Below are 26836 nucleotides of genomic sequence, written 5' to 3'. Positions count from 1 at the left end.
CTTTACTGTAATACTGTTACAATAAATATGGCTCAACATATTCTAGGTTAAATAAAAAACAAACTTCAATATCAACTGTTGTGTGACACAAGGAGACACTCAGGAAATACTCTACATGTCTTTTCTTTTTGCACATTTTTTCATCCCAGTTGATGGACCTGTTTGGTGATTGTGCAATTATTAGGACCGAGTCACTCTTCCCATACATCTGAAAAGCGACCCTTTGCTCCTCTCTCCTGCGCCTTTTCTAAAGTGATGTTAAAATATGTGACAGATAGGAAAACAGATTTCCATCTCATAATCTCATATCTGTACAGAATGTATTTTTGTTTTTCTCTCGTACCATTTGTGCAAACATTGACGAAGTGGTGCCATGCCTTTTGCCCATTTGTGCCCAAGAGCGGAGGTGCACACAGACACACACACACACACACACCAAAAGATACTAAATGTGCCCCAAACATGTATACTTTATAGACAATTTTAAGACTTATGTTGAAAAAAAACCTGGCTATGTCAGACATGATACTGATTAAGAAAGCATCTTGGAAAAAGGGACCAAGCAGCGAAGAGATTATGATACAGCTGTGATTCACATGTACAGGAACACATCAACACGTCAATAGCCATGTCAAAATATTACATACAGTTCCTCTAAAATAGATTACCAAGAAACTCTTAACCCATCACATGCAAAAGTAAACACACCTACTCTTTCACAAAACTCCCACGCACAATGTTAATCATTTACGTGATATACAATGAGTAATTAATGTATAGATAGTAATAAATAACACACAAATATGTCACTTCAGCCTCAGTAATGGCTTTCATTTTATGTCGATGTCAGTATAACGTCATCCCATGCACTATCTTTACCTTTCCATTACACAACACTCCTATACATATACTGCTCTAATCTGGTGCTTTCTTCACACTTAAACACCCAAGTGAAGGTTTGATGCGATTTATGCCGATAGCAATGATAAGATAAATGTTCAGTGGAACATAGTATTTTTAAAAAAGGAAAGAAAGTTGAGAGGCGGTTTATTTTCAGTGGCTAAAGCTATACTTCACAGCAAAGTGGTGGTAGCAAAGTTCCAAAGTCCAACGATTCAAAGTCAATCAAATATTGCGCGGTATCAATAATAACTAATGATACAAATATTTATAAACTTTGTGAAAATAGACAAAAACAGAGAAAAAACACTGTAAACTGTAAAAACCAGGAGAGGATCCGTGTCTGTGTGTTTCCCTCGGTCTCAGAAGCTAGGAAAATGGCAGTAAGCCTCCAGGGAGGACAACAGGATATAGACGAACCAGAGGGAGAGGAACATGAAGAAGGTGAGGAGCTTGGGTGTCCGTGGGCCCCCAAGCTCTCCGCCTGCCACGCTGGGACGCCGGCGGTAGAGTAGCACCATCACACACACCAGCGCCATGGTGGTGAAGACGGTAATGGAAAAGGCCAGCGAGCCTGGGTCCACCTTGAACACCTGTCCTTTGGACTTCCAGTAAACGGCAGCGATGGTCCACGCCACCCCGATGCCCAGGAACACATTCACTGCATTGCTGCCCGTCACGTTGCCGATGGAAGCGTCCGCGTATTGGTCCTGTATGGCAGCCACTTTACTGGCAAATGTATCTGTAAAAGAAAGAGATATGAAGAAAGAAATATGAAACCGGTCATTTATTTTCACAAATCAGCTTCTGACGGAGATCCGTGGTGTGCATAGACTCTGACCCTCCTTTAAACACTGAGTTACCAGGGACTTTAGAACAAATATTGCAGGTAATATGAAATTAAACAACTCATGGGGCACAAAGTGAGTCAGATAAATTTGAAATAAAACACCTTTTTAGATGATTGGTAAGAAGTACGGAAAGAAAAAATGAATTGCATGTGTTTATTAGGTCGCGATTCCCAGGATGACTGACCTGCAGGCTTGAAGGAGAGTGTGGGGCTAACTGACCTGTCAACGCCTCATTTTTCTGTACTAATCTCTGTCCCTGGCAGTGTTTAGGAATACAATTAGGCAGCACAGAGAGGCAAACAAGTGAAACAGGCTTTGTCTTTGTTTACAACAAAAGCTCAGGAGAGAATTACTCTGACAGCACAGGCGTAGGCCGAGGTTACACAAGTCTTCCCAGGCAGCTGCTTCTACTGCACGCACAAACCCCAAGAGCAAACCCAGGAAGAGTATAATGTTAGAGCCATTAGAAACCACAGACGCCCACCTGGAACGGAGGTGCCGAGGGCCACAAACACCACAGCGGTGACTGAGTCTTTGAGACCAACGGTGCAGCCGAAATGAGAGGCCAGGTCCCCGGTCACAGCCGTCAGAACGCCGATGAGGGAAATGGACACGATAAAACAGGCCCAGCCGTTCCAGTACTCGGTGGGTGGGACGAAAGCGAAGAGGACTTTCCAGAAAACTGTCAGGAAGTGCATAATGTAATCAAAGCAGGACGGCAGACGTTCCCGCCCGCTCTCTTCCTCGTCATCGTCACCTGGTAGGGACAGAATAGATGCGTGAAGGCCGGCAAATTAAGCTCGAGGACGTGCTGCATCTGCCTTGTATTTTGACATCTGAAGACCACATTCTGCAGTGTGGAAAACTGAATCGGACCCGATCATGAGATGTTAAGTATCATCTGATCAAATGTGTCGTCACATCTCAGTTCCTGAATTAATATAAAATCATATAACAGTAAATAGTTCCGGACTTTAGGCTTCAATCAGTCTTAGACACCATGAAGGTACCCACCTCCATTACATGTAAGCCATTTGACGAATGGGTGGGCGTTGACCTGACCTTCTCAGATGATTACATTAAAGACAGGAGCGTATTAGATTGACACCTCTCTGGTGTCTACATGTCAGCTTTTAGCCCCAATGCTTTGTGCGCTAGTGCAGACTTAAAAGGTTCAAAAAGCTAAGTGAACGGCTTTTGAAAGAGCAAAATAAAAAGGGTTAACCATAACACATTTATCTATATGAAGACCATTAATAGTTCAGGCACAGCTGGCCAGTTTAGTTTTTATGTTGAGCCACATGAGGAATTCTCCACATCATGCATTCTTAATAAAACGTCTGGGGTAAAAAGAAGCAGTAAATAAGTACAACATTGCTACAGTATATAAAAAACAGGCTATGTTTTTGTATTCTTTCATTCAATATCTATTAAATCAAGCCTTTTTAATGTTATTTTCATTATTTAGCCAAACTGGAGCTTTTGGGATTGAATTAAACAAGTATCTAAAATAACAAGAAAAACAGCACAACAGTGAGACCGGTGGGAAGGAGGTGGGAGGCCAGATCCAGCCTTCACACTCAATCTTCCACATGTCCGGTGTCAGAGGGATGAACAGATGAGACATTTCGCAAATCTGCGACTCACCTGCACTGACAGTGACAGCACTAACAAACTGCTCTCTCCAGCTGCTGCTCCCCACCACCAGAGCCAGGTTCGTCTTCTTAATCAGCTTGTCCACTGTGCTCTGCAGACGGCCACAAGGACAAATAAAGCAAAATGACCGGTTGGTAGTTACGCAATATACAGGTGCAGTAAACCGAGTCGCTCTTCCCACTGTGATGAACAGTGAGTCACCAAAAGTGATGCAGGGGAGCGAATGAACTCCACCATATCCCAGGAATGAGGCACGTCGCCGTCATAAAGCTGCTTCACACCAGTGCATAAAGCAGAGCTGTTCGTATCAGCACATGAAACTGGAGCCTGAAGTGTAAAGGCAATATCATGTTACAGCTTGAATCTGGTCTTGAAGGGGAACACGACCAATTTTATAGATGAAGTTTAGTTTAGTTTTCCAAGATTACGACACAAAACAATTGGAAAATGGCTGACAGGAGCGATTTAAAGGTGGAGGGGACAGCCGTGGTGGGAGGCATCATGTTTTTGGGTTGTCCGTACGTCGGTCCATTTGTCCGTACATATGTACAATTCGCCGCGACTCAGAGCCGGTTCGATCCTCGGCTCTGCTAGCTCTAGTCGATGTGTCCTTGGGCAAGACACTTAACCCGGAATTGCTCCCTGCAGCTGTGTCTACGCCGCTTTTTAAGTCAGCTAAATGAGATGTCATGTACAATTCTCAATATCTCAGGAACGTCTTCAGGAAATGTCTTCAAATTTGGAAACAAGGATGAAATTATTAGAATTTGGTGATCAGATGTCATTGGGACCACACATTTGTTGGCCATAACTCAATGATTGATATGCGACTTACTTGCCCAAATGTCTAATACAATGATGAAGTGATCACATTTTGGACAGACATGGATGTAAACTGCAATTTGACTGGTTGGCACTCAACAATGAGGCGGTAACTGTTGTTTAAATTGTTCTAAGTCTCAAGCTCATTTTGAGAATTTATTGTATCTCTATTACAAAAACCTCAAAAGTTGTATCTTTATGGCAGCACAATACACATTTGATGAAGTGGCCCTCTGAATGCTGTAATACATTTATATGATAACATGTTTTCAATTTATTTGACTGTTCAAGCTAGATACAATGATGAGTGAATGCTCTTACTGCCAGAGCCATTAGTTTCATGCACTTCACAAACATTCAATTACGTTAGATAAAGTTAGATAAAATACCAATAGAAATCAGTCATACCCCAAATAGTGTGACACAACAGATATTGGTGTAAGAGTAAAACATATAAAATATATTTTGTCACCATGGACCAAAAACCGAGGATATTTAATAAAGAATGATGCATTCTCAGTTTATTCAAAATATTTAAAGGATTTGAAGCCTGTGACGGCCAACGAACTGCTTTCATGGATATATTATGAGGAGAGATGGGAAATCTTGTAAAAACAAACAAATATATTTGCATTCATCAGCCCAAAGCAGCTTGTGAGAAGTATTAAAAATCAGTGGGAAAGGTGAGTGTGGCTCTGAGGTAAAAAATAAATATTTAAAGCCTGCTCATTTTACCTTGAATTCATAGGACTCCTCAATTACCACCTCCAGCTTAGTGTGCTCGCCCAGAGAGGGGCAGCCCATCTTTGACACGTCCTCCGCTCCCACTGCTGTCTTGTTGTCGTTGGTGTCTCCTGTGCCAGAGAGACAGGTGGGTCGACTATCAGCCCGTTCTTCCCACATGCATGGGGCGGTAACGCAAAGCAAACCCCATAAACGAAGCATGCTCAGGATCACATGGCCCATAAGATTTAGTGTTCAAACATGTGCTGTGAATGGAACACATCAATTATATTTACAATTACTGGATGGGACATTGTTGATTTAATTGAGTTATCTTTGAGGATCTTGTGGTGGGGTACGGGCTCGCTTGTATTAATATCAATATTCTGCATTTTATGGAGAAAAAAATATCATGATGTGCCAGAGAGAAAGGTTATTAGCAATATTCAAATGACAAAATACCAAATCTGAAATTAATTATGTTTCGATTTTGTCTGTCAATGTTGTCAGCCCATTACAATATTATTTGAAAATATAATTGATGTACAACTGTGTAAGGCATATAAAAAAATGAACACATTCTGAATAACTCCTTTGTGCCTTGTAGCTCTCACGTTGAACTAACTACTTGAACCCAAGTGCAGCAGTTAAAGCTCGAGTCTTCCATCATTAAGCTTGAAATGCACCAAAGGGACCTGAGAGATCACACCTCAGAGTTTGTATCAATGCTCTAGCCCAAGAATTCAAACCTAATATAAACGACCGGGGACGTGAAATGATAATTAGTACAGCCGTATAATGATGAGGAAAATCCCTCTGCTGCTGTGGCATGCAGCCGCGTGCTCTTCTCACCGTGTCTCGTTCCCACATCCAGCAGGATGGGCTCCTCCAACACAACTGTGAAGGTCTTGTTCTTCTCGTATTCCTCGTCATTAACGACCTTCACATTCAGCATCTTCCTGAAAGTGGAGGGGTCAGAGAACAAGGAAAGGATGGAGGCAAACAGAGATACGTGATTTCAGTTTTTTGCATTACTTAGGAAATATCAACAGCGATTACTATGCTTTAACCCGCAGTTTGCATTTGTTACTGCCTATAAGGAATATATATATATATATATATATATATATCATATTTCCCAGCACCCCACAAGAGGGCGGACTCCTTCTACACCATTAATTCCATTCGAGCACAAGAGAAACATAGCGAGATCGCCCACACCTCTCCCACACACTTCAAGCTAGTCATCGAAATTGGATTATTATCCTGTTCTCAGTGGAAATCAAGCACCACCGATGTAGGAATCCATGCAGGGTTACGCCAAATCTTAAGACATATTTACAAATACAGCTTTTGTCCTGTTAAATCCGAGTGCTACAAAAACATATAAAGATGTGGTGTCAAACTGGCCGACATATTTGCCTTCAATCCTCTACACTGTCACAGTGAGTCTTTCCCTCCCTCTCCCTCCATCTCCCTAATGATAGGTGGGTGGCTGTCTATTTCTGTCTGCTCATGTACACTCAGAATTCGACAACACGGTGGTCGAGCTTTTTGCTTGCAGAAGAGAAGAAGTTTATTTTAAACACGAGTGATACGTCATCTGCAGTCTAATGTCAAGGAAAGTCATGCCAGTGGGAGCAAAGGGAATCACAGTATAGCCTACAGTCCTTACAATGGAAAAAAAACATAGTTTATCTTTTGAACAAGATGTTATTTCTAGTGCGATGTGTAGGACACAGTAAGTTTACTTTAAAGCTTCATGGAAAGGCCTGAACATTAAATGTGGATCAGTTGCTATGGACTGTATTCAAATAGCAGTCCTTTTGATATAAGTCTACGTCACATTTTAACCAGATTATGTTTAACCTTCTTATGTGTATGTAGATGTAAAGGATGTAACAGGCAGGGATAAAACAAACATTTACATCACGCAGACCTCTGGCTAAAATACAAGCTAGAAATGAAAAGCAGCAGGATGTCGGTCCACCTACTGCATCGGATGATTAGGTGGCAATTTAAATCTCAACCTCTGCCTGAGGAGCAGGGTGATAATAACACAACAAGTGAACAAATCAAAATGTCCTGCAGATTCCAAAATGGAAATAAAAGGTGAAGGTGAGATTACTTTTATGATTAAGTTTAGCAAATAAAATAGTTTTTATCCTTCTTCACCTGGTTGCACTTGAAGTACAATCAAAGAAAGCCTACTGGTTCATTGAAATAATCCAAAGTACAAAAGTGAGCTATGAGTCAACAACAAACCCCCCAGACCATTGTGTTAACAGGCTGATGGTCAAAGTTGAACACTGTAGAGTCAATAATCAATTCAGTTTGGATTTTTGATAAGTTATGAATCAAGTCTGACTGTGCCAGAACTCTGAACCCGCTAGTTAATAAAATATGGATGTAGTCTCTGTTACGTCACTATAGTGTGTGTGTCGTGCGTGTGTTGTTATCCTAGTTTATGCTTGTTTTGTTGCCGGCCGGTCACGCTTTTAGTGCATGTGATTGGCCCCTCTGGCCCACCACTGCTGCCGTATGGCTCTGACACGCGGTGGCGGGACTCTGCTGCTGCTCCACGTCTGCGTGTTTGTCAGGAAGTGCATACAGATGTTGACTTCTTTAAGTGAGAGGAAGAAAGAATATTGGAGTAATGATTTTCCTCTTCAGAATTGATCTCCTCACATATCTTTCAGTTTAAATAAATGCACCCGTTATCCACCTCAGCCTCAACTGGTGTGCAGTGACACACATTTTGAGGCGCTGACGGAAATGGATACGAGAGGAAGAGACACGCACGCATCAAAGGGTCTTTGCAGATCCTCCTCTAATCCACAGAATGTAAAACGGTTCAGCATGTTTATTCTGGCTCAGAGGTTTGTGTCTGTATCATAATCTGTTTACTGCAGTGCAGAATTCAGATGGTAAATTATTACTTAACCGCACGCCCGGATTTTAAACCGTTCCTCCTGGCTCCACGCCAAAAGCTTAAAAAACTAGCCCTCCTTCTCTTTTGCTCTTCTGCATATTCAGAAAGACATATATGTACAGAAAGACACGCAGAGCAAGAGACACTGTGTGTAACAAACAAACAAACACACACACGCACACACACACACACACACACACACACACACACACACACACACAGAGCTGCCTGGAGGCTTGCTGCCGAGTGTCAGCTCTTTGTCCTGAGTAAGAAAAGCCAGCTATGTTTGAAGAATGAACTTTAGCAGCCTGCTGAGCAGTAAGATATAGAAGATATACATTTTACGCGGAGCATTTGCAAGATTGTCTGCATAAAGACAAAAATACACGCGTGGATACTTAAAAGCCCAAATCCTTTCACAGTAATGCGGTTTCACCTGCATCTTTTAACAGGACTGACGGAACGCTCCGAATTAAACAAGCTCATGAAATATTCAGTCCGACTTGCGGTTCTGACTAAAGCAGGAACAAAATGTGATAACGTCCAAGTGTTAGGTCCTTGAAAATATGTTCAACAGGAGCACTTTGGCTCAACTGGCTCCACACTGATAAACACTTTTATGTATCAAATAGAGATGTCAGCTGCCTTTCTTATTCTAAACTTCTTAGGATTCAAAATACCGCCGGCTAAAAAGATAAGTAAGCTGCTGTGATTTGACCCAACTGGACCTGGCAATTGTGACTCAAGATCTGAGCCAGACCTTTCTACCTATGATCAGAGTGCCCCTGCATTGGCTTTTAAGTCCTTGTTTGCTATCAAAAGGAGCAGGTGAGAAAGGCTTTGGCGTTTCCCCGTTGCTTTAAGGTTTCCTTTTCATCTGTTTCCCCCGGAGCAAACTGCCCTGCTCTCCACAGTCCTTCCTCTCCTAATGCACGGCGGCTGTTGAGAGAAGCATGACTCCAGATAACATGAAGTGTGCAGATGTTCGTGCCACAGTCAGCTTGCCACAGTCAGATGAGTCTTGGCTCAGTAGGTGAGGATTTTATCTAATGCTCAGTATCCATTTGAATGCAGATACAAGCTGCCAGCTAGTAATTTTCAAGCGATACGCTAGTGTCTCATTAACCACAGCTTCAGATGCCGCCTGCACTGTGTGGAGAACTTTTGGGACTCCTTTAACCCCCTCTTCACTCTCCTTAATTGCTTTTGATGCTCAAGAAGCTCTTTTTCGTTCCCCTTTGGAGCGACATTTTATTTGATGTGGGTTTAAAGTGGATTCAGCACACAGACATACCGAGAGAAACACACACAGAAAAATGGCACAAAAAACACGAAAACATGTCGATAAATGTGCACAAGCACACTGACGAATATATAATAACATATCACCTGCACTGCGAGGCAAAACAGACAAATAGGGAGATCTGCATTCCTCTTTGACCCAGCCTTTCCTCCCACTCAGCCGACCGACACAATACACCTACACACCAGCCCTGCCATTCTCCTCACACAGATGCGTTCATCTGACACATTTTATTCCTTTGTGTTGTCCTTTGGTGTGCTGTAAAGCATTTTGATTTGATGAGCTTGATACAGTACAGCGCATTTTATTTTTTAACTAAAAAATAAAAATCACTGCTGTGGATAATTGCCAAGTCCTTTGCTCGTCACATCATAAAACAAACACAAGTGTACTCGTCATGCAGCCAAAGCTTCCACACAACGTTGAAGAGAAAAGATGGAACAACATCCCACTTTCACCTCTCTGTACTCTTCCTCCCGGCTCTTTTTATTTGCCTCTCATCCACGAATCCTTTTGTTGAACATATCACACAGGTTTTATTGCATAGACCTGTTTCATAGCTGCTCAACCCTCATCTCCTCTTCTCTGTTGTTCAGTAACCTGCATGGTTTTCTTTCTTCTAACACTTTAATTTCTCTGCATTAAATAAACTGCACAAACATGCTATGTTAATTCATTCATTCGAAACTTCTTCTTCTTCTACTCTATCATTTCTTTTGTTTCCTCTTTTACATCATCTCCATTGTTTCATTATCTCTCTCTTACAATGATATCCTCTTATCCTCCCACGTCATCTCACTGAAAAATCTAAACTTCTCAGAGCCAACGTATCTATGACTCATAAAAATAGTCCTTTTATCCTTTACCAGAATAGATCATTTCCAGTAATCTAGCATGACTGTTTAACATGCCAATGTGTGGGCTGTGATGTTTGACAAAGTGATGAGAAACAACCAAGTCGTCACATCAAAGAAGAAAAGGAAAAGTTGTCACTCACATGGTCTCATCGTTCTGAAACTCCAGCTTGCCGGACACCTCCTCGTAGTCCTCCCCGGCCTTGGCGGTGCCCTCGACTGTGTGGTACGGCACCGCCACCTTGCCCCTCGCCCCGGACGTCCGGTGAACCTTCACCTGCATGCTGCCGATGCTCTCACTGACCCTCATGGATTTACTCTCGAACGTGAAAATACCAGCGTGGTCGTCATCATAGATGGTAACCGTGGCGGTTGGAGCGCTGCCCAGGGCTGCCTTCGGAGGAACATGGGAGATGCCCACCGTGCTGTTGCTGGTGGTAATGGAGCTTGGCTCCAGGACGGAGACCTCAGCCCGGTGAGCGATGCGTGGATTACTCAGGCGCACATAGAAGTGCTCATCCTCTTCAAAAATATCATCATCAATAACGCCGACGGTGAACTCTTTTGTCGTCTCACCAGGCTTGAAGACCAAAGTCCCTTCAGCGAACTCGTAGTCTGAGCCGGCGTTGGCAGTCGCATCCTCTGTACGGTAGTCCACCTGAGCGGCACAAGGAAAGATAAGATCTTTAAAAAAAATTAGTGACAGAATTATTAAATTATCTTGAGCCTTGTGATTTTAAATTCACAATGAGCTTTTATAATCGTTACTTCCTATTACCTTCACAGTGCAGCCACTTTCTCCCCCATGCCGGGTCACTGACAGCTTCAGGGAGCCACAGTTCTCAAAGCACTGGTAGTGAGAGGTTTCAAACTGCAGGTAGACGGTGTGGGGATCTTCCTCTTGCCCAGTGGCCTCATGACAACTCACCACCTTCCTGGCCTGGTCAGCGGCGTGCTTTTTCAGGATGTTCCCGGCTCCGATCAACATGCGCGTGGCTTGAATGCGATAGAAGGCCCGGCTCTTCTGTTGTTGGACCAGCGCTTGGTAGTTGGCAATCTCAATCAGCTGCTCCATGTCCTTCTCCGGGTGCCTTTGTTTTAAGTCCTTTAGAGTGCGAGCCATCTCCCGTCGGGCCTCTTCCTCTTGAATTTGCTCCGCACTCATCCCTCCACCTTCCTCCACCCCCTCCAGCATTCCATCCAGAGCCTCTTTAGGGTGAGTGTGGGAGTTCACATCTTGGCCGTCCATCTCCAAGTCCATTTTAGTGAACATGGCGTCTCCCTCTGACTCGATGATAATGCCGCGGGTCTTGTCGGCGCGATACCGCTTATGGACGTACTTGTAGAAGAGCAGGCGCCGATCTGCAATCCAGGCTTGCAGCACACAGATAGGGAAGAAGAGGAAGGTGACGACGGCCTCCCAAACCTCCACCTCTCCGGGGGAGACCACAGAGAGAATGATGTACAGCCAGATGTAAGCGAACACGCTCCAGGAAGCAGTGACAAAAAACACCCGCAGGTGCTTTACCTTGCGAGTTTCATTTTCTGGCACCACGTAGACACAGATAGCGATGATAATGAACATGTTGAATGCAGCGCTGCCCACAATCGTGCTGGGACCCAGAGATCCAGCCTCGAAATTATGACCAACCACTTCAATGAGGGAAAGCAGGATCTCTGGTGCGGATGAGCCCAGTGCCATCAGAGTCAGGTTGGATACGGTCTCATTCCAGATGCGTACTGTCGTTGTCGTCGTCTCACCGTTGGGCTTCTTGATCGTGATCTCCTTTTCCTGAGAGGTGATGACTTCGATAGAAGACATGAAGCGGTCCGCGACAATGGACATGCCTAGGAACATGTATATGAGGGCAGCAAAGTAAACGATGGCGCGTGCCACCTTGTCGCCCACCGCAGGGTTTTGGGGGTTCCACATGGGCAGCACCACGCCTTCGGAGCAGTTATCGGTACTGGAGCAGTTGCCTGGTGTGCTATCATTGTCGTCATGGCTAGCAATGCCCTGGGAGAAATGAGTAACTCCTGGGAGCAGAACCAGCAGAAAGGAGATGAACATATATGGTGTGGAAGGGGGGGTGAAATTCAGGATGCTCTTGTGCAGAGACATTGCAGCGAGAGTCTTCTGATGCCAGAGTTCAATCCAGGTCACATGTGAAGAAGGGCTATCCAAATGTCTGAAAGACAGAAGGATAAGAAAGGTGCGTGTAGGATTAGATCGTCAGAACCCCTGCATCATATGTTCACCATCCAGGGTTATAACCTCACGTCACATCATAGAAGTACTCATTCATACCCTTTTGTATTCAAATGACGTGGGATTCAATAGTTGTGTTGGTCCGAGTTTGGAAAGCTAGACATATTGGCACCTACTAATCATTGAGTCATTGGTATTGAACTACCTTGTCAAACTCCCACACATATATAATGTGGTCATTCGGTGCTAAACAGTGGTAGAAATGTTACCCTCTGCACCTGTAGTGTTGAGAGAAAAGTGACCGAGTCCACCCTGCATTGTCGAGTTAGAGCGGATTCTAAAAATAATCTTCACTGACAGCATAACAAGGGAAGAGCAGTTGTTCAGCATCCCAGACCTACTGGTAAAGATATTATACAATTATTCAATTGAGAAACAATCCTGCAGTGCAGCATTCCTCTCAACTATAATCTGTAATATATTGTTTAATGCTAAACATGTAGTAATCACCATTATTTTGCATTTTCCACAAGACATTTAAACTATGTCAGGGTACAACTCAAAATAATTTCACAGTGGTTTTCTTAGCAGTAGAGTGGCCATAAACAACTGGATTGAACAATTCAGGGATTACATCATCAATGCTGTCCAGAGCATTAACATCGGCATTGATGGAAAAGCCCAGTAATGTAATGTGTGCTTCCTAATTAAAATTGAAGACCTATCTCCATCTCACAAATGTGTTGCCTACCTACAGAGGAAGAGATTTGACGCTGCTGTATGTACATCACACACTCTCATTGACATGCAGCAGAAAGCTTCAATCTCCACTTTGACCCGCGTAACTGGAGTGCAAGTTTCCCATCAAGGCAACATTTCAGGGTGAAGCAGAGGAGCATAAGTTAAGTTGTCTTTGTTTGTTGCCCTATGAATAAAAGACAAACAGATCATGTGTGCGCAACAACAGCTTTCTGTTGTAACTCGACACTCGTCAGCGCATTCAGCACCATGGACAGTGACTCCTGCAACAACAAGGAGCAACACAGAGACACAAGAAACGTGTGATCCTCAGTCTGCTTTTGAAAGAATGTTTCATAATTATTCAACAAAGACATTTAAGAAACTCCTGGATACTGGCAATGGGTCATTCATATATATATATTCGAGGCAAGAGTACACGTTTGTGTACTTTCATCATTGAATCCTTTCTATAATATAAAACTGCCTTCGTCTGGCACACAACCCAGCACAAATTTTGTGTGGGTGACGTTTCTATGGTAAAAGCAAGCTCGCCAAACGGGTGTGAATAGAGGAATAAAACAGCACAATAGAGACAAAAGGCGTCTACATTCTTTTCATCTGTTCCAGTGGTGCCGTACACAGTTCCTCAATAAGCAATCCTCTCTGACATCACCAGGTAGCAACACACTAACAAGGTACAGAAACATAGAGATACTCTGTCTTGTTTCCCTGAAGAATCCAGGATTTATTACTGAACTCACAGCGTACCGTTACCCCTCCCCCCCTCCCCTCTTGCATTGATAATTTCAGTTTCACCAAAGACATTTAATAGATCCCAAACATCCTACAACTACAATTATCTGCACTGCTGATATTTAACATTCAATGATTAACCGCCTCCGTGCAAGATGCATACCACTGCAACGCCCAGCAAGATGACACTTTTCCATTTTATTAAGTTCAACCTTTAAAGAAAATCAAAAAATTATCCAAATCTAAAGAAAAACTGCCTCTGACCCAATTAAATTAATGATGATATAATCTTCAAATGTGTTCCTGTTTGCTAAGGTCTCAGGTTGGCAAGTAAACACTTGGACATAATGAGTCACACTTTGATGCCATGCAGCACTCGTTTAGTGAGAGAAGGTGTTTTTTGTCTTTTCTTCAAATGGTGGCAGTCTCAATTTGTAACGAGACTCCTGATAAATGTTGTTTCTACCATCTTGGAGAATGAAAAGTCATGAAAATGAAGCAGAAGCAATGTGTAAACAACAACATACAAAACCTAACTGGCTGTTTGCAGACGACATGTTCCTTGAGCAGATGTTGAACAAGAACATCATCAATCAACAGAGAGATAAGCAAAAAATACAAATATGAAGCGTTCCATTGGTTTGCAGCAGCTATGAGCGGTAGAGCTCAGCGTAATGGAGAACACCCAAGAGGCTCATGCAGGAATACATTTTATGTTTTTATATCTCCTATGTCCCTCGATGGACTGGCGGCCTGTCCAGGGTGTCCCCTGCCTTCGCCCTATGTCAGCTGGGATCGGCTCCAGCGCCCCCGCGACCCTAATGAGGATAAGCGGTATTGGTAATGGATGGATGGATATCTCCTATGTTCAATATATAACTGCGTTACTCACCTGGGTGCAGTTGTCAGTGAGTCAGCTCAGTGTGGAAGTTGTGGCCTCAGGAGATGAACTTATCTTTCATATCACTCTGTGGAAAGACATGTTATCTCGAATTAACAAATACAGAGTTTTATAATCACCTTGAAAACTAGCCTGAAAGGATTCCACATTTGAGACTTGTAAGAAGCTTATTAAAAGACAGATTTGTGGGCCAGTTTAGCAACCGGAGTAAAAGAAAAAACACAAATTGTGTACAGACAATTAAAAATGTTAAATCACAAATGGGTTCAGAGACGATTAGATTATTGGACACTACAGGAGCCGATTATCCCGTCAGCGCGCTGGACGCGAGGGACAAATAAAACGGGTCCATTTGGTGTCACAGAGATACTCACGGAAAGACCCGAATCTCTTGTGGAACCCGGTCTCGGTGTGGCTACCCTGCACCAGTTCAACAGAGGAAGACACTCCGTGATCCATTCACACAGCAGGCTGGCGTGATGGTGTCTTGGTAATGCCGCGGTGCTCTCCACGGTGCTTCTTCGCTATTTCTCCTTCTGACAGGTAGCCGACCTCCGCAAACTTAACACCGCCGGATTAGTTGCTTTTGTTAAATTCCCTTCTCTCCCGCGCGGCGACACATTCCGCGAACCTATATGTCATTTTTTCAAAAAGCCCAAATGCGTTTTCAGTTTGATCCTTTCCAGGCTAACGTAACGTGCAATTGTTGATGCGTAACATAACACATTGAATTACTGACTCTATCCTCATTCTTCCCGATTGTCTCAGTCAGAAATTCTTCCAAACTGTCAATTTATTAAAACAAACTAAAAAAGCTTTAAGGATGTTCTTTTCTCGGAAAAATAAACTGAGTGAAGAAGAAAACAAAATCCCCTGCTTCTCTGTCTGAGCTGGATAACGCACAGAACCCAACAAGACCGCACATGAGAGTAGGCGTGAGTGAATGGTGAAGGACTGAGAGGACGCAAACCGCACAGCACACGTATCAGGACAAGATGGATATCAAGCAGATGGATGATGGAAGACAGGAAAGAGGAGTGTGGTGTTATGCAAATGGTAGTCTTTTCTTACTCTTCTTGCGGTGGGCAGCTTTGGCTCAAGACACGATGAGCGAGAAGGACGAGCAGTAACACTGCAGAAAGAGGGGAGGAGACGTTCAGGAATACATGCACGGCCGGTCCTCCTGACTGCGCATCAGGAGTCCAGGATGAATGACCATTCGCGCAGTTTCGTTATCAGCCGTCATCACATATAAACCTCTTGTCAGATAAAAACTAAAGATCTGATATTCGAGTCAAGGACTGCTGCTTGTGGGTCGGTTGTGTGTTGGTGGTTTTTGTTGTAATCTAGACAGAGACGAGTAGAGAAAAATACACATATTTAGAATTGGCCCTGAATTCTTGAGATGTATACTGCAGAAGAACTTAATCTATCATTAAGAAGACAACAAATCAAACTAAACTTGACTTTTAAAAAAGAGAGAGTAGGAGACATGCAAGAAGGAGGCGTGTGTAGCATTCATGTTGTTTATTACACAAGATAACTGCAGGTGAGACAACTTTGCCATCCTGATCCTTATACCACCAAGTGGAGTAAAATAAGATGTAACGTTTGGCCTTTGGGTGGTGACAGAGAAACCCCCCCCCACCAACATTAGATTTAATTAAGGTCATTCTAGCGATCATGCAGAGTACAACTCAGACTTTTAAGGCAGTTAACAGTATAAAGTCTGACAAAAAAAACCCACAGATGATGTCATTGTGATGTCATCAGGGTTATCCTAAATTGTGGGTGGTTTCGTAAACACAATCCGAGGCTCTCCTAAAATACGAGTGCTGTTTGAAGAAACAGAGCGTTCCATATATGAGTTAACAAAAGAAATGGATGAAAGAAGCACGTATTTATCAGAATTCAAAATAGCGCCTCAACGCAAGAGCTTGTTGTTGATGACAGTGATTATGATAAGACATGAGACTCTAACAATATGCCCATGATTGCAGAGAAAACAAAGGCCATAACTAAGGTTAGCATTTAGTGAAAATATAACTGCCTTTTTCTGAGAGAGCGGTGCTCTGAATAACCGAGTGCTTGGAGCTTGGACTGACTTTAGCAACACACCCTTAAGGCTTCATAAACCTAGAAGAAATACTGTTTTATTTCCGTTGGCAAGGAATTTAAAAGATGTCTTTCACAGACGGGGAAAGTCTAATAGGTTTAATTGAGTTGCATTATGGCAATTGTAGACTTCAGTGTTTTTCATTCTTTTTTCAAATTAATCTTTATGAGTCCCCTAACTTTATGGAAATGCTATTCTAAATCTCCGGATCACCCTTTATATAATCCCAATAAGTATTAATATTGTCAGAATGTGCTAAACCTTCATTAATCTATTCTGTCCCGGCAACTAAGGCGTGCATTTAGCTGTTATAATTCTAAACATGCTTAAAGGTATTATTTCAACATTCATATTCTTATAATTAGGGAGGTATCATATGTTCAGCAAAACAATATTATTGCTGAAAGAATTAATATAGAAGAAAATAAAGAATGCTTTCAGTACAATTCGTCTTTAACTTTGTTTATTGTGTGTTCTTGGCAGATGAATTACTCTCAAAATCCAAGCGTTGGTGAAAAGAGAGTCTGTAGCCATAAGTATATAACGGCATGATTTGAGATGTGCTCTTATATTTACACAGTATTATCAAATGTCTCTTATTAACATGATATTAATATTTAATTTCTTTAACACCATGGTTATAATGACAATTAGCATGCGTGCACAAATGACATGTCGCATCCTTTCAATGTTCAGTCGTTAAATGACATATTAGGCAAGTGGCGATTCTGACCTGATGGTGAATCACCACCGTCATTAGCATCAACGCACCGGGTACTATTAATGTCTGTATATCCAATAGCGTCCACCGGTTGTTGACTTTGGAAATGTTCAACTGCTGACTGACAGTCCTGCATCGTCATCCCTGGAGCGGCACTGACCAAAAAAATAAAAATACAGCTTTCATCTAGAGGAAATTATTGAGTTTTTATTGGTGGATGATTGCTTGCAATAATGGTAGAATGGAGCCTGTGGTTCTCCCACCTGAAGCGACGATAATGGCAAACCTAGGAGAGAAATAAAAGAGATTAGACTCAGATCTGGAGGACACATACCGTTGGGGGAGGCGAACCAGCCCAAACAGCATGAGGAGGTGAAACACACTGGAATCTTCTTTCTTGCAAAGAGGACCCCAAATGACACGATGAAACGTGTGGAAATGTGTGTGCTGTTATGCGTGGAGATGCTTCACTTGAGCAAGACACTCACTCAACTGTGTCCCCTCCAACACACCTCGTGCAACAGATAAGTGCTCAATACAGTCATACATATGTAGTCTCCCCTCTTGAATTGGAGCACACATTTTGTGCAACAATTAGAGAGAACATATAAACATAATTCACCCGAAAGGTATTCTTGGTAATCTTCTTCAAAAAACTTATATCTGCCAAAACATCCACATAAAAAAAAAACGTTCAGTGATCTTTTAACCCTTGTGTTGCCTTAGGGTCATTTTGACCCGAATCAATATTACACCCTCCCCCCGCCTTAGGATTAATTTGACCCCATTCAATGTTTAATGTCGGTGTTCTTTCGGTAGTCAACAAACAAACATAAAGTGCCTCACACTTAAACTTGGAAAACAATATTAATTCTAATAATGTTCTGGAGGTTTTAATTGCTGGCGTCAAATTGAACCCAAAGGGTAAAATATGTTAGTAAATATAAAGGTAACAGGAGGGTGAAACATTGAATCGGGTCAAAATGACCCAAAGGCGGGGGGAGGGTGTAATATTGATTCGGGTCAAAATGACCCTAAGGCAACACAAGGGTTAAATGAAAATGAGCATTGACACACTACTAAATGGGGGCAGATTCAGACGTTTGTGCTCAAAGTGTTCAAATCAGCTAATATGTTTGTATGAGGCAAGTCAGCTCCAACAATGTCACTATCCATCTTTCATATTTCTCTGACACTGTCATTTAGCACCATGAGCATTACTTATTTATTGTAAGTCGCTTTGGATAAAAGCGTCTGCTAAATGACATGTCATGTAATGTAAGCATTCAAAACCAGTGCACATTATAAAGTATCCACTTGGTGCCATTTTATAGTTTTTAAGATTCAGTTTTTGGTGACATTGTTGGTATTATGTACATTCAATAATATGTTTATTATTCAGGTCACAGTTAATGGTGGTGTTGGGCTGAATTACATTATTTGTGAAGCGGCTCTAATTGTTCGCTTCTGTACAGAATGCTAGAAAACACCTCTGAATATAATGCAGTCCAATACAACTCCATTAATAACTATGATCTCAATGGTAAAACATATTCATTCGATAATGCCTCTGCGACAGCGTCAACAACAACTGAACGTGTGGGTTTCTGTGACTGAAATAGAAAGTTGGAGGCCATTCACTATGGCTTCTCTGGGCAGGGCTTTTTAATTGGTTAATTGTTTGTTTGACTCTTGTTCCTAGCAGCTGAGGTCTGTTGCTAAAATCAGGCCCATTGTATCCGCAGCTGCCTTGGAAATGTTTACTGATGTGTTCATTTCCTCCCATCTTGACTACTGGAATTATCTTTTTACCTGCCTTAGCAAAACTTCCTTAAATCTTCTAAAATTGTTCCAAAATGCTGTTGCTATTCCTCTTACCAAGTCTTTCTAATGTACTCCCATTTTTATTTGTTTACACTGGCGAGACACTCTTACAATGTTCACTGATGTAATAAATCAAGTGCAAGTCCCATTCTCATGAATTTCAGTGCCCAGTCTGATCCTGTGTCATTCTGTGCATCTGACAATAAAAGACTTGACTTGACTTGAACTTCTATACAATCAGACTTATTTTTTTCAACTCAACCCCTGATGGCCATTAGAGGGAATGCAGGTGAAGGTTTTTCCGCAGTAGCTTCTCCCTTCAGAAAAGGGGGGAAAAGAACATTGATAAGTGAAAAGTAATTAGTGGTTCCATTGAAGCAATGGCGTGCAGCAGCAGCACTACGGCAACACAATTTCTGACTGGAAGAGACTACCGAAGATCAAAGGACGCCAGGAAACCTTTTCTGTATTAAAGTGAAACAACATTATTTCTATTCTATTGTCATATATTTAATGTGTCTCCCGAAATGGCTTAACGTGCACACAATAAGATACTATATACCTGCATACTGTTATAAATGTCATAATTAAACTATAAAATCTATTCCTGGAGGAGCAACTGACATGACTTAAATAAAAGCCAGAAGATCCCCGGCACTCTTGGGATTTTGAGTGCAATCTTAAACGTTTTTTATTTCAAGAAAATTGATCCAAGATTGATGTACACCGACCATGGATGAATGAGCTTGATCTTTATACAGACACTATCGAGTGAGAGTTCTCACAAAAGCCCCCGAGTCTTGTCTCTTTTCCTTCGTGAGCCCTGTGCAAATGCAGATTTTTCTTTGGTTTTTATTTAATTTGATAAAATACTGAAGACAGACTGGGTCGGTGCAACTAATAAATGTCCTCAATTTACAGAGATTAACCTGGAAGGTAGTTGTTTTTAAAGTATTTTAACACAATGTCTGTTTTCCCGATTAACAATAATATCCTCTGATTACTGTATTTTTACAGTGTATAACATGCAATCTGGCGTTGCAGTTTTAGGTAATTTGCCGATATCCGTCTGGAAACTTTGCTGTGAGTCCTTTTACGTACATTATCATTCATACATTGATCTGTCATTGAGAAGCCTTTCAATGCATTTTGTTAGGTTGCTCTTTGCATCTAAGTATACACAATTATATTAATAAAACCATCGAAAGAGATCGTCTCTTTTAAATATATCTCTGCTTTGTTATTGTGACTCATCATTCTTTTAAGTCCTATTTAATCAAAGTAAATAATACTTTTTTTGTCAGGTGGTGTTACCTTTTCTGTTAGTCAGTAAGACAATGAAATGAGGATTTATGAATAGTTAAAGCACACATTTCAGAATCTTATAGAGTGCAGCCAGAGATATATCTTTACAAGTAACGATGGCAACAGGTGGCTAGACGACAACACGGCCCTTTTTCATTTTTCTCTCACACATATTTCTGTACGACAGAAGTGTGTCCTTATTACAAAGAAAATCCTCAAATTCCTCACAACTTTAAAACATGTAAATGCTGATATCAGTTGTTATCCTCTTTGACAACATGTCAAACGGTTTCATTCTTGAATTTCTTTGTTTTCTTAATTGGGCTACTGGGGCTTAGTGGAGAGCAGGGTCATCCATGCACCGCCAGTCCATGTCGACAAGTCCTCGGGTGAGACACATAACCCCAGATTGCTCCCGCAGGCTGTTCCTGCGGAGTGTGAATGGCTATGGATGATTAGATAGTCCCGGTGGGCAGGTCTGCCATCATTGTATGGATGTGTGTGAATAGGTGAATGATGGCATGTAGTATTGATGCACTTTGAGTGGTCGGTAGACGAGATAAGCGTCGTACGAATACAGTCCATTTACAATTTACCATATTAATATTCATTCGATATGTAACAGCGCTCTTCTGGCAGGAGGGAAGGGACATGTGTGAAAAGAAGCTGTGCTTTTGTTGTCAGGTGGAGTGAGGTTCTCTGTGGTTTAGAAAGGGACAGGTCCTGGAATATATTTGATGAAAACACAGATAACACATTGTGTGAACCCATGCAGTTATTTTTATGTTTATGTTAACGATACCTTAACGATAACCTCTATTCAAACATGTCGACGTCTTGAAGCATTACCTCAACCAATTCTTCTCAAACAAGGGTACAGGACCCACTGCAGCGCCACCTAGTGGGCATTAAGTTGCAAAAGGCGGAGAACCCCTGATCCCGACGAGGAGCACAACACATTTGATTTCTGCTTGAAGGCAGAAAAGCAACCTTCCAGGATGTGGTGCTGTTGCTATAGTAACCGTTCTGCTGCTATGTATCCATGGACGTTAAGGACGTGTTTCACATCTTGTTGAGCTTTTCTTTGGCAGACACTTGTGTATTTCATTTATTTTTTCCTGGAATCATTTCATTAAAAATGTAATAGTGTTCAGTAAACCACTTGCTGTATCGTCACTACCGCGCTCTGTCTGTATTCTCTGTATTCTCTGTATTCTCTTCAGCATGAAGGTCAATGAAAACATATGTGGTGTCAATAAGCTCACTCATTGTTTGTGTCTTAAATGTTCATCATCAAACCAAAATGGTCTTCAAAGCTGTTTACTGCATTGCTTTTTCAGATGTTTGCTTGTCTGGCGTGTAGATAGGCATCATACTCCTGCTGTGTCGCAAGGATGTAGTGGGCGTGTCTGGACATATTGTTTCCTGTTAGACAAAATAACTCCAGGAGCTACTGGCTGGAAACATCTGTGAATAATTAACCCCGTTATCCATCTTCTTAACCACAATATTGTCCAACCTTGTTAATGTGTCAGTGAAGTGCTGTAGATTCATATGTATGCATTATGTTTTAATTATCTCCCTTGGATGCCTTGCTGGCTTACCTTTATTTGTTTTCATATTACATAACAGTAGTGTTATTGCAGTTCTTCATCTGAATTATCAATAAGGATGCTTTCCACTCAAATGAATTTGCATGTATGTCTTAAAGCTTTAATTTGCAGTACATGAAACCATTCGTGGAAATGTCTAATTCTGCCTTGAGAGTGAGTCCTTTGAAAATCGATGCTGCTGAGGCCTAATGTGACCATCTGTTGCTGCTTCTGCTGCTCGGATGTTGCCCTCTTGTGGACGATTTAAAATGTGTCACTCTTCATTTTGCATTAATACACACATTTAAATGTTATTAGAATTGCAATGCAACAGTATGCATATTTAATTTGGACAAAATGACAAAAGTCCAACTCGGAATATATTTTAAGATATAGGAAGAATTTCAATTGTAAGTAATTATTGTTGAGCTTTTTTATGTTAAATAGTTTGTCAGTGATGAAGCAGGGAACACATTAGACTGTCAGACTTGTGATAATAAGATAAATAATCTCACTTTGACATTAACATTAATATGAATTTAAGAGCTGCACAGTTGTCTTAAAGGCTGAAAAGCCGTGGTCTTTCCATTCGCATTTTCATAAAGAGCTCATTTGCCTGTCTAATGTAATCATCAACCCAGATTGCAGCACATAATGTACTAGATAATCCTGCTCAAGTATTTTGGGGCTTCACAACATTTCTTATGCGGGAATGTGGAAATACGAGAGATGCAGTTACTTATTACCACCACTAGTGGGCAGCCTAATGCCAGCAACGAGCCAACGACGTCTGTCTGCTCTTCTCATTCAGGTGTTGCTCATCGGGATGCAAGTCTCTTTCTGCCCTTTCAGTTGTCAGTGTGGTGAATCCGTTGGCAAGAGATCATCGAGCTTTTAAAAGGTTGAATCTCAATTGCTCGACAACAAGCAGCAAATTATTTAATATTTCAACCCAATTCTTTACGACATTTCTTCAAAACATAGTACTTTTTGGACTGATTAACTTGAAGACTTTTATGGTCAACTACAATATTACTTTTGTATTACATTTGTATTACATACCATACTACATACGGTTATGACATTTTTTATTACTTTTTATATCAAATGTTTTTTGGCATACGATACAATGACCTTTTATGACAAGTCGTACATTGTATATATATATATATATATATATACAGGACTGTCTCAGAAAATTAGAATATTGTGATGAAGTTCTTTATTTTCTGTAATGCAATTAAAAAAACAAAAATGTCATGCATTCTGGATTCATTACAAATCAACTGAAATATTGCAAGCCTTTTATTCTTTTAATATTGCTGATTATGGTTTACAGCTTAAGAAAACTCTAAAATCCTATCTCATAAAATTTTAATATTTCCTCAGACCAAGTTAAAAAAAAGATTTATAACAGCTGAGTGTTTGTCAAGGCTCAGGAAACCCTTGCAGGTGTTTCGAGTTAATTAGACAATTCAAGTGATTTGTTTAATACCCTACTAGTATACTTTTTCATGATATTCTAATATTTAGAGATAGGATATTTGAGTTTTCTTAAGCTGTAAGCCATAATCAGCAATATTAAAAGAATAAAAGGCTTGCAATATTTCAGTTGATTTGTAATGAATCCAGAATGCATGACATTTTTGTTTTTTTAATTGCATTGCAGAAAATAAAGAACTTCATCACAATATTCTAATTTTCTGAGACAGTCCTGTATATATTTCGTATATCTAAAATATAAAAAGTTACTCCAAATCTTTCTGGCAACACCTGTCAGTTTCTGCATCCAGTTAAAAAATAAATATATACCTCAGTTTTCACAGGAAAACACTGTGAGGGAAAGGTTTGGCTTGATTACCTGTCTTCTGTCACCAGACCTGCTCACCTGCTCCGACTTCCTCCCTGCTGCCTGCGTTGCAAGCAAACATTATACTGTGCCTTTTTAATGACATTTTTCAATGACATGCTAACTTGACTTTTTTAACTTTGCAACACATTACAATACAACTTTGTATTTACTTTTTTGACATATCAAACTAATACCTTATTTAATATACTCTACAATATCTATTTTTATATCCTATATGGTTATGTTTTTCTTACATTTCAACATAGGATAATATAACTTTTTTCTTTTACTTTTTGCCATTGGGAAAATAGAATAACTTTTATTTGTTTCTGTTCCACATTCAATACTTCGACCTTTTATGAGTTTTTGTTTTACATATGAGACTATATCTTTTTTATATTTGATATTTAGATTTTTCACATGGACTTTTTTAAGACACCTTTTAGACATACATACGACAACCTTTTAATACATTGTATAATATAAATGGCAGAAAATGGCAGTAAGTTATACAATTGTATTCAAATGTGATATTATGGCTGTGATTAAAACTATAATCTTAGTGTATGTCACTAAAAAGTCGAAAAGAGATGGTATAGTTTTTCTCACAAAAATAAAAATAAAAGTCATTGTATATAGTATAGCAGAAGAAGTAATATAAAACTTAGAATATAGTACATCACAACATGTCATAATATAGTTTATCGAAACATATCATAATACATGCACAACATAAAAATGTAATAACAAAGTCATAGTATAGTTTGTTACACAAATAAATGTCATAAAAAAGTCATAGTGTATATAGTGACCATTTGTCCTGAGTGTCCATTTGTTAGTCACGTTGTTGGGGTTGACTGGGGGTTCTTTGACGCTTGTGTTGTGAAATAAATGAAATCCAAAGCGGTCCAAGTACAGTTCCAAGTGGTGGGTTTATTAACAAAATGGATGGTACAACTTGTGGGTAGAGAATAAATCAATAAATAAAGTTTCAGAGCACAAAAAAGCAGCGAGGCCTATCCTCCAGCAACATAATTAGACAGCAAGGTCAAAAGCTGTGTGCTCCCAGTCAGCCGCCCCTCCCCCAGGTCACTCTCCTATTTATTGGCTTTTTGACCTGTAGAGGGCTCAAATTCTCAGAAAATAGAAATAAATACAAGCATTAAAATAACGTATAATAAATACAGAAATGGCTCCTAAAGTCAGGCACGTGCACAGATAGAGCCCTAGTGGTGCTCAAGCACCAGCCCTTTTGCCCTGGATGAGAAAAGTGCCCTTTTTGCTGGAGCCCACTTTTTTTATTCATCAGTATTTAAGAATAAAAGTTACTCTTTCTGTCATCAAGTCCCCCCAAATGTGTTTTAATATCCGACGGGGCATTTATCTGAGAACTTCGCCCCGACATGCTCCGCGGCGCTCACGAGCTCACGTGCCCCCCCCCTCCCTCCTCCTCCTCCACTTCCTCCTCCGCGCAGGTCTCCTCGCGCCACCAAGCGGCTGCACCTCCTTCTCCTATGACCCACAGCATCAGACACACAGGTCATGACGTTGTTTTGTGATAAATCAACCACAACATCAGCGCTGCTGAAAACATGACGTCACAACTGGTCCGACGTTTCCTTAAAGCCCCACTATGTAGTTTTTCCCTTTTAGCGCCCCCTTCAGGTTTTTAGGTATTTAACGTTTACTTCAGTGTCGTAAATACCCAGTTACGATAGATGCAGCTTGGCATACACTTGTATTGAGTTGGGATCATGTGTTGTCCTGTATTATAATATGATTATTATTTTTATTTGTACGTGCCACGGGTTATAAAAGGTGACGAGGGGGAGGTGACGCAAGTTCTTTTTTGTTTGGAGCGCGCTGACAGGCGGCGGACTCAGAACGGCAGCAATCCGGCGACTGTTTCTATTTTGGATTCATACCAACGGGCGGGATCACTAATAGAAGACTGCGCAGGAACACTGTGAACTGGCCCAGCACCTACCGGACTAGGGTGAAGGAGCGCGGGGATTGAACGCGGCGCCTCGCCATGTTTCCGCCTGGTCGGTCAGCTGTTTGCCGGCTTTTTGGGGGGTGTGCGCGTGCAGTCATTTACTTTTGTTTTGGGGGACTGCAAATGTGGAGTACGTGTGATCGAATACAATATTGTTGACAACACCAAAAAGCTACATAAAAAAGCTACCCTTATACTGGAGCTGCGAGCGTGGAGTGGCACTTTATGACATTGCTTAATCACTGCCAGAAAGCAGGTCGAAGTACATCCGCCGGATGGAGCGGGCGGCTCCAGAATCTTACATAGCGGAGTTATTTCCCCACAGACCCCCGATGGCAATAGCGGAGACGCAAATCGTCATATTAAAAGTCATTGTAGCGACACAATTTTTTTCAAGCTGTTATTTTAAGGTACAAAAGTTACATAGTGTTGCTTTAACAAAATAAACAAACAAAAACTCACGAAATCCGTGATTTCAAAGCCTTGCAGCTGTTTACTGACGTTAGTTATGTTTAGAGAATAGAGAGAGGGAGAGAGAGTGAAGAGAAGAAAGAGAGAGAAAAGAGAAAAGAGAGAGAGAGAGTGCATTCTTATTCCGTTCTATTTAACAGGGGCTAGTCTAGGATTTGCGTGGCCAGACTGAAAAAAATTCATAAGGCCTCTGGTAGGCTATTGTTCAGAGGGATGTCTGTTGATGTCGATCAATATCGCTCATTTTGAAAATGGCGTAAGAGGGCAATACTGATCCGTATCAGACCAGCGAGGAGGGCAATACGTGGCTGGCA

The 26836-nt window shown here is 41.2% G+C and overlaps 1 protein-coding gene across 7 annotated transcripts; it reads right to left on the bottom strand.

Annotated features, from left to right (window-relative positions):
* Positions 1-1262: 1262 nt before the first annotated feature.
* slc8a4a (solute carrier family 8 member 4a) lies at positions 1263-12163 on the bottom strand. Of its 7 annotated transcripts, none has more exons than XM_056409509.1 (7): positions 10820-12163; positions 10185-10699; positions 5805-5911; positions 4965-5083; positions 3399-3498; positions 2236-2508; positions 1263-1642 (listed from the first exon to the last, which is right to left on the bottom strand). In XM_056409509.1, exons 1-7 carry the CDS (start codon positions 12161-12163, stop codon positions 1263-1265), a joined length of 2838 nt encoding a protein of 945 aa, XP_056265484.1. The 7 variants fall into 7 exon arrangements, with proteins under 7 accessions (XP_056265484.1, XP_056265506.1, XP_056265515.1 ...); XM_056409531.1 differs by having other exon boundaries at positions 4965-5056; positions 5745-5911; positions 10820-12013; XM_056409540.1 differs by having other exon boundaries at positions 4965-5098; positions 5802-5911; positions 10820-12013.
* Positions 12164-26836: the final 14673 nt, after the last annotated feature.

Source organism: Pseudoliparis swirei, chromosome 3 (genome assembly GCF_029220125.1).
Source record: "Pseudoliparis swirei isolate HS2019 ecotype Mariana Trench chromosome 3, NWPU_hadal_v1, whole genome shotgun sequence".
In the NCBI taxonomy this organism is placed as follows: domain Eukaryota; kingdom Metazoa; phylum Chordata; class Actinopteri; order Perciformes; family Liparidae; genus Pseudoliparis; species Pseudoliparis swirei.
Note: the sequence above shows the minus strand (reverse complement) of the source record. Positions and strands in the feature narration are given on the sequence as shown.

What these genes read in the sequence shown, in the direction of transcription:
- slc8a4a (XM_056409509.1), bottom strand. Translation starts at nt 12,163, where the DNA reads ATGTCTCTGCACAAGAGCATCCTGAATTTCACCCCCCCTTCCACACCA. An exon ending in TTTCAGAACGATGAGACCAT is followed by an intron (nt 5,912 to 10,184) that starts GTGAGTGACAAC and finishes CTCCACTTTCAG; the next exon opens with GAAGATGCTGAATGTGAAGG. An exon ending in TGCTGTCACTGTCAGTGCAG is followed by an intron (nt 2,509 to 3,398) that starts GTGAGTCGCAGA and finishes TGTCCCTACCAG; the next exon opens with GTGACGATGACGAGGAAGAG.